At 48.2% G+C, this 8,337-nt stretch overlaps 1 protein-coding gene across 2 annotated transcripts in view; it reads right to left on the minus strand.

Annotated features, from left to right (window-relative positions):
* Positions 1–7,551: 7,551 nt before the first annotated feature.
* CITED1 (Cbp/p300 interacting transactivator with Glu/Asp rich carboxy-terminal domain 1) overlaps positions 7,552–8,337 on the minus strand; it is a 3,870-nt gene continuing 3,084 nt past the window's right edge. Inside the window, exon 3 of one of the 2 annotated variants that reach the window (XM_023524985.1) lies at positions 7,552–8,151. In XM_023524985.1, the coding sequence (XP_023380753.1) occupies positions 7,627–8,151 (525 nt within the window). In that variant the 3' untranslated portion in view covers positions 7,552–7,626. The remainder of the gene's footprint in view (positions 8,152–8,337) is intronic. The other variant, XM_011383350.2, reaches the window with a different exon arrangement.

Here is an 8,337-nt window from a genome sequence, read left to right on the forward strand (position 1 = left end):
CCTCCCTTCCTTCCTTCCTTCCTTCTCTCTCTCCCCTTCCTCCCTCCCTCCCTTCCTCCCTCCCTTCCTTCCTTCCTTCCTTTCTGGTCTGCATGCTTTTTCTTTCTTTTTCTTGCCTTACTGTGGGGGCTGGGACTTCCAGGGCTATGTCCAATCAGAGCGATGAATGTATAACTTTGTCTCGTTCCTGATTTTAGAGAGAATGCATTTAGCTTATCTCCATTAAGTTTGATGCTAGATGTAGGGTTTTTTTTTTTTTTTGAAACGCTCTTTCTGAGGTTGAAAAAACCCCCTCTATTCCTAGGTTGTTTTTTTTTTTTAATCATGATTTGGTGTCGGGTTTTGTTAAACGCTTTTTCTGCAGCAACTGATATGAACATATGTTTTTTTCTTCTTTAGTCTGGCGGTATGGGAAATTACACTGATTAAGTTTTGAATGTTGAACCAACCCTGCATACCTGAAATAAATCCCACTTGGTCATGGTGTAGTATCTTTTTTTTATCTATTATTGCATTGGATTTGCTAAATTTTTGGTTAGAATTTTTGCAGCTAAGTTCAGGAAAAATATTGGTCTGTAGTTTTCCTCCTTTGTCTGGTTTTGGAATCTGGGTAATAAGAGGAGTTTCCTCCTCTATTTTCTGGAAGACATCGTGCAAAATCAGTGTTAATTCTGCCATGAATACTTTGTAAAATTCTTCAGTGAAAAAAATCGGGAACCGGAGGTTTCTTTCGTGGAACCTGTTTAATTATACAAATGCGGTTTGTTTAATGGTCGTAGGACTATTCAGAGGATCCATTTCATCGCCGTAGAGTTTCAGGAGCTTGTGGATCTTGAGGAGTTGGTCCCTTTCTTCCACACTGAATTTATGAACCTGAAGTTGTTTGTGATATTTGCTTATCATCCCTTCAATAGCTGCAGAATCAGTTGTGTTATCACCCCCACCCCACACACCGTTTCATTCCTGATACCGGTAATTTGTGTGTTTTTTTTTTCTCTTTTTATTTGTGTCAGTCTTGCTAGAGGGTTGTCGATTTTATTGATTTTTTTCTGAAGAATCAGCTTTTTGTTTCATTGATTTTCTCCATTGTTTTCCTGTTTTCAATTTCATTGACTTCTGCTCCTCTCTTTATTATTTTCATCTTTCTGCTTAGTTTGGGTTTATTTTGCTCTTCTTTGCTTGGCTCTTCCAGTAGGAATTTAGACCACTGGTTTGAGACCGTTCCTCTTTTTCGAATATAAACATTTCGTGCTATAAATTTCCCTGTCTGTTTCAGCAGCATCCCTCACATTTTGATGTCATAGTCTCGTTTTAATTTAGTTCAACGTATGTTTGAAAATTCTCCTTTGAGACTTCCTTTTTGATCCATAAATTATTTAGAAGTATGTTGTTTAGTTTCCAAGCGTTTGGAGATTTTCCCGTTATCTTTACGTTACTGGTTTTTTAGTTTGATTCCAGTATCATAGCCAGAGAACACACTCTGTATGGTTTCCATTCTTTTACATTTAGTAAGGTTCGTTTGATGACCCAAACTATGGCCTATCTCGGTCAATGTTCCATGAGTACTTGAAAAGAATATATGTTTTTCTGTAGTTGGGTGAAGTGTTGTATAAATATCAACTCGATCCTCTTGGTTGATGGTGTTGATGAGTTCTTCCATATCCGTGCTGAATTTGTCTAGTTGTTCTATTGGTTGCTGAAAGAGCGCGTTGAACTCTGAAGCTCTCATTGCAGACCTGTGTATTTTGCCTTGAAGCATTCTCAGTTTTTGCGTAATGTACTTTGAAGCTTTGTTGTCGGTGCATCCACGTTTAGGATGGCTGTACCTTCTCGGATTGATCTTTCTCACATAATGTAATGTCCCTCTTTGTCCCAAGTAATTTTCTTTGCTCTGAGGTCTACTTTATCTGATATTAATATAGGCTCTCCTGTTGTAGTTTTTCTGTTTTTAAATTAATGTTTGCACAATATATCTTTTTTCAGTCTTTTATTTTCAACCGACTTATATTGCTGTTTGAAGCGAGCGTCTGGCAGACAGCATAGAGTTGGATTGTGTTTTTTTAAATCCACTCTATCTTTTTCTTTTAATGGGCATATTTAGTCCATTTATATTTAAGGTAATTATTGATATGTCAGGGCTTAAGCCTGACATTTCATTATTTGTTTTCTGTTTCTCATTCTTTTGTTTAACTTTGCTTGCCTTCATGTGAGTTACTCAAACACATTTTAGAGTTCCACATTAGATTTATTTATAATGATTCTGGGTATATTTGTATAGTTTTCGTAGTGCTTGCTCTAGGTAGTGTTATCATAAACGTATATAACTTATCACAACTTAATGGTATTCAAGCGAGTTCAGATTGACTAAATTCTATTGATCTGTCTTCAAATTCTCTGATTCTGTCCTCTGTCATCTCCACTGTATTATTGACTCTATCCAGTGAGTTACTTACTTCGGTTGCTTTTTTCATTCCATAATTTGCATTTAGCCGTTTTTTCACTTCTATATTTTTGTTGAGATTTTCAATTTTTCATTTATTTCGAGTGAATTTGTAATTTCTTGTTGAAGCATTTTTCCGATGGCTGCTTTAAAACCCTTGTCAGGTAATTCCAGCATCCGTTCAGCTTGGTCTTGGTGTCAGGTGATTGTCTTTTCTTCATCAAACTGTGGTTTTCCTGGCTCTTGTCATAGTGAGTGGTTTCCTGTGGTATCCTAGACATTTCGGTTGTGTTAGGGCACTCCCGATCCCATTTCATCCTCTGCTTGAGCAGCAGTCACCCCGATTGGGTTTAGCATGTACGTTCACATCTCCCGTCGCTTGCAGTTCCAATCATAGTTTAACTTCCCAAGCCATCGTAGTGTCATTTTGGTCTGTGTCATCCTTCTGCTGTCCCTCTGGCTCCCCCTCCATCCTTGGTGGTGCTGTCTGCAGGGGCAGAGGGCACTTCCCTGAGCTGCTCATTTTTGCTGGGATCTTCTGAGGAATGCAGAGGTTGTTGAAGCCACCTCGTCTGGGTCTCCTTATGCCACTCGGTGGACCGTGGGGAGATATGGGGCTTTGCTGCTGCTGCCGCCGCAGGCGGATCAGGCTGCCTGCTGGTGTCCCTGTTCTGGAGTGGGGACTGAGACAGCTCAGGGCTTTGCTGCTGCAAGGAGATCGGGTCACCCTCTGGGGTTCTGGTTGTGGAACAGGGCATGGCCCCTCTCCGACTAGGTCTCTGTTGGGCTTCCCCTTTGCCAGTCAGTGTGTGTGTGTGTGTGTGTGTGTGTGTGTGTGTGTGTGTGTGTGTGTGTGTTGGCGGTTTTGGCTTGCAGGCCTCTTTGGTACCCCGTGTAGGGGTATATGGGAAATAAAAAGGAAACCAAGGAAACTCGCCATTTTGTCATTCCTCAAGCCCTGAAGTTCCTAGCCAGCCCACCTTGTCCTTTCGTGCATTCACAGTCCTTTCGTCATTGTCCGTTGAATAATTTCTAGAGAATATATTTGTATTTGAAGGAGAGGAGCGGGGGGAATTGTGTCTATATCAGCTCGTTCTGGAACCAGAAGACCCCTAATATAATTTTAAAATACTGTTTTAGCAGGAGTGAATTCGAGCATCTTTTGATAAGTTTTAAAGCCATTTGAATTTATTTTTCCGTGTTTCGTTTTTATATTATTCGTTGATATTATTTGCTCATTTTTTTTTGTGGCGGGCTGGGGGGCTTCGACATGTTGATTCGTAACAGCTGTTTTCGTTTTCACCGTGGGTTGCAGACATTTTCCCCAGATTATTGTTTTTTCTTTGACTTTGCCTTTTTTATGGTATTTTTTGCCATGCTTTTTTTTTTTCTTATGTAGTCGAATACATCGATCTCTTCCATAGCTTGTGGGTTTTGTGTCATTCTTGGCAAGTCTTCCTCATTTTCTTCCAGTACTTTTATGGTTTCATTTTTTAGTTTAAAATCTTTGGTCCAACTGGGATTTATTTTTGTGTAAAGAGTGAGATAGTGTATCCAGTCATCCCAAAGCACTAATTGAATAGTCCATCATTACCTACTTTGAAATGGTATTTTATAAAAATCGTGGTTAAAAAAACATATAACACGAAATGTACCACGTGAACTATTTTAAGTGTACAATTCGGTAGTGTTAAGTTATTTACACCGCTGTTCAACACATCTCTAGACCTTAACTTGCAAACCCCGTACTCAGTGAACAACTCCCCGTTGAAATGCTACCTTTTCATCATAGACTGATGTCCTGTGTTTATTACTTCTGGCCTGGACCGCTGTGACACCTTTCTAGCGCCACCATCATTTCAATCTGCCATGCACACTGTAGCCTGATTCATTTTCCTCATGCAAGGTCTGACCACAACCCCACCGTTCAAAACCGTCAGAAGCCCCGCCCCCCATGTACTATGATTGACATTAAGTCCCCATTACGCTCTCACAGCACCTGTAGCTTTTCTTCCCTTCATGTCCCATGATTGCTAATTGTAATTATCTGTGTGATTACTTCGCCGTTGGCTCTCTCCTTGCTAAACTTCTTAAAGGGCAACGTGCTCGCCACATGTTTGCAGCGCTTAGCGTGAGGCTGGTACATCGTAGGTGCTCGGTCCGTGTTTGTGGGATGATAGGTTCCCCTTGCGCGGGATAAAGTAGAGATCTGATTGTATCTTAAATCTTCTCTCAGCTCTCTGCCCTTCAGGGAAATCAAGCTGCTGGCTTTTCCACCCTTCCCTGAAAAGGCCGTGGGCCTTTTTTTATGGTATCGCTCGTTTCTGGTTTACACCATGCCCAGATTTGATCTTTTTATTTGTGCTCCAGTTGCACCCTGTGCTGAAGGCCATGCGGTCCCCTCTGTCCGCTCCCCGCCAGCATCACTGCCTTATGGAAATCCAATTTATCCCTCATGACTATGGCTGACTCCACCACTGGACTGGGAGTCCCTGGAGAGCAGCCACAGGGGCGCCTGACTGGTCCCCAGGGAGCAGCACAGTGCCTGGTCTCTAGGAGGCGCTCTTGGTCACACATGGACACCCGCTCCCAGGCTGCGTCTTTTACCAGGCGTGCACCTGGGACCCTTGCTTCCTAGCCCTCGGGGTGAGGCTTGGAGTCGGCTTCAGGCATCTTCCCTGTCTTTCCCGGCTGTGCCGTGTGACATGCCCGCCCCGCTGGGCCTTCTCCAGCAATCAACGGTCAGTGCCCCATGCCCTCCCACTCCTCAGCTGGGCACAGCCCGGCCTCTCCCTGCCTCTCTCTCTCCCTCTCTCCCTCTCTCCCCCTCTCTCCTTCTGGACTCGAGGCTGCTCAGGTGGCCACACTTCTGGCCCCCGCACCAGGAGGCAGGATTGCCATGCGCAAGTTTCTGCCCTCCCTCCTCATTCAGAATCGTCTTCTCTGGGGATGCCCAGGCCATTCCTCGCCACCATCTGCTTCCCAGCTGCACCCCTGTCACCTCCATGATTCCCAGGCCGCCCCTCCCGCATCAGAGGCGCTGACCCTTGGCTTGGGCTTCTCCACATTCCGAAGGCGGCTTGCGCCCTGGGGCTCCAGAGGTCGGCGCCTGCTCCACTGTTTCGCGTGGCCAGAATCATGTTTCGTGGAGGCCCCAGTAGGGACGCGACCCCGGAACCCTCCAGCCTTTTGGGGTCTAGGCCCCCCGCGCATCCCGCCACTCTGCTTTAGTGCTCGCCCTGTGTCGCCGGACTGTCCGGATTCGGAAACCCACCTGGTGACTGCAGCTTCCCCCCTCCCCTCCCCGGGTCCTGCCCTGGCCTGTCCGGCACACACGCCCGAGGCCTCCGCCACCCTGTCCTCCCCTCCGGCTCCCAGGCTTCCATTCCTTCCTCTTCGTTTTTCCACCGCTGCGTCACCAGCCCTTTGGAAACCCACGTGTCCCTGTTTGCAGCCTTAGATGAATCTAACTGTGCACCTTCAGCGGGATCATTCTAAAAATCAAACTTGCTTAATTCTTCGCTATGCTACAGACTTCCAGAGGTTCCCCACAAGCTACGGGGCCGGCGACAGTAAGGAGAAAGGTGTGCTTCTCTCCGGGCCTCAAACAGAACAGTCTACACCGCGGCCGCCTCCGCGCCCCCGGCCTGCCTCACAGCTTTCCCCCTCACTCGTTGCTCCTTTGCTGCCTGTCGTCTTATTTTAAACCCTTATTGTTTCTGTGGGTAGATACCTTTGTGTAAAGGCACAGGGCAAGGCCAGCGAGGATATACCACAAATAGATAAGCAGTTGCTACGTCTGTGCAGGGTCAAAGGTGATCAAGATTGAGGGGGAGACTTGGTCAAAAGGTTTAACCTTATCTGTAAAGTTTCTACTTTTCACAATGAGGTTGCATCATGTACTTACTACCGTGAGATATAAAAACAAACAGATGAACCAGTTCAGTACCAGGAAGTCATCCCCAGACTCCCCCGGGGCCAATGGAGCCGCTTCCTTTTCTGGGGTCATGTAGTACCATCCCCACGTCTCATGGGTGATACTGTGTCATTTGTTGGTGCCTGTCTTTCTCTTTCTAGATGAGCAACCCCTCAAGGTACAAAGTGTATCTAATTCACACCCCCATGCCCAGCAGACTGCCTGGCCCCGAGCAGGTTCTCAGGGAGTGCCAAGGCCAGTGCGTGACCTCTGCCTGCAGGCTCCCTCGGAGACGCTTGCTGTGGGACAGGCCTCACGCGAGTCCTGAGCAGCAGATTCAAGCCATTTTCACTATGGCCAAGGGGTGTGAAGTGTGGGTAGAGACCCTTGGGTTGTATAAGCGTGACGACGGGGCTAGATCGGGTCCCGAAGGCCATGATAGTTATAAGGCTATACTGTCTTGCCACTTGGCATGCTTCTGAAGCCACTGCCTCCTCAGCAGTTAATCTAATCACTATGTCCCCATCAAACTTGTCAAGCCCGGCCCTGACCCGTGTTTGTTAAGATGCAGAGGATAGCCCAAAGAAACAGCATGTCTCCATCCACGGTGGGCCAGGGGGCCAGTCAGGGGACACTCAGACCAGCCCGGAGTGTCCCAGGCTTGGAGGGAGGGATTGAACGACTGAGTGACTTGAAGGCAGCAGAATCGCAGTTTAATGGTGGGAGTCTGTAGGTTTTGTAATTTTCCATAGAAACCTGAGCTCCCAGGCCATAGGATCCTTCTTAGTTCTGTCGTTCAGAGGCAAGAGCGCAAAGGGGTGGCCTTAATGGTCAGTTGGACTGGGGGGCTAGAGAGAGGGTGGGTGACTGTTTAGACTTGGAGACCGAGGCAGAATCTGGATGTCTTTCTTCTGAGAACGCACCCCCTCCCCACCACCAGCCCCTGTATCCCACCATGGAACAGGACAGCATTCCCGCGTTCCAGAGGCGACGAGGCTAGGTCCTCGGGCTCAAGAGACAACTGCTGTGGCGGCGGAGGTGGCGGCAGGAATTTGGCACGCAGTGCCCGTAGCCCTCCGCAGCCCTCCCCATCCCACCCAACACGCCCAGCTCCCTCGCAGTGCCCACCCACGGCCCCACTGCGGGCCTAAGAGGGTGTCAGGCGAGTGAAGAACACCTCCAGACGGAACATGTCTCTGTAAGTAGCTTTTTATTTTTATTTACAACAGAATCGGTGGCTTTATTCCTCCATCTTTAGGGACAGTTGGCATCAGCAGCCAGACGGAAAGTCTGCGGTGAAGTCAAACTCATTCTGCCCTAGCCACAGCTCCGGAAGCTCGTTGGCCCGGTCCAGTCCCAGCTCCACCACCAGCGACATCAGCACCTCCTCATCCACCGGGTCCGAATCGATGATAGCAGGGCTCTGGGCACCGGCAGGGGGAGAGCCTGACCCCGCCCCTCCCGCCTGAGCCCCTAAGCCCCAGTTTTGAAGGGGCCCCGCCTCCGCGGCTTGGACGGGTTGGCCTGGAGTGGCGGCGGCCGCCCCATGATACTGGTTGTTAAGTTTCTGCAGCTGCATACTAGCCAGCAGGTGAGGGGCGGGGTTCAGGTTTAAGGGTGGGGGTTTAGTGGGAGAGGTGCTCGTAGGAGATGAAGGTCCCGAGGGACCGCTGGCAGCCCCATCAGCCTTGGTGCCGTTCGAGGCAGCCCCGGGGTAGTGCAGAGTGGCTACTGCTTTGCGATCCTTCACGCCCAGGTTCGAGTAGGCCAGAGAGTTCATCTCCTCGGTGGCATCCTAGAAGACAGGGAGGCACAGCATAGCTCCCGGCCCAGCACGCTCCTGAGGCTGGGCGGGGGGAAGCAGCAAGAAGGTCCAGGGCTCTGAGCGCTGAGCTCAGAGCTGAGTCCTTGTGCCGGGCACCTGCCATCCTAAGTGGCTTTGCTGCTTGCATTTCCGTCCCGCCACCTGAGCTTTCTAATA

The sequence above is a fragment of the Pteropus vampyrus genome, unplaced genomic scaffold, assembly GCF_000151845.1.
Source record: "Pteropus vampyrus isolate Shadow unplaced genomic scaffold, Pvam_2.0 Scaffold515, whole genome shotgun sequence".
NCBI classification, from domain to species: Eukaryota; Metazoa; Chordata; class Mammalia; order Chiroptera; family Pteropodidae; genus Pteropus; species Pteropus vampyrus.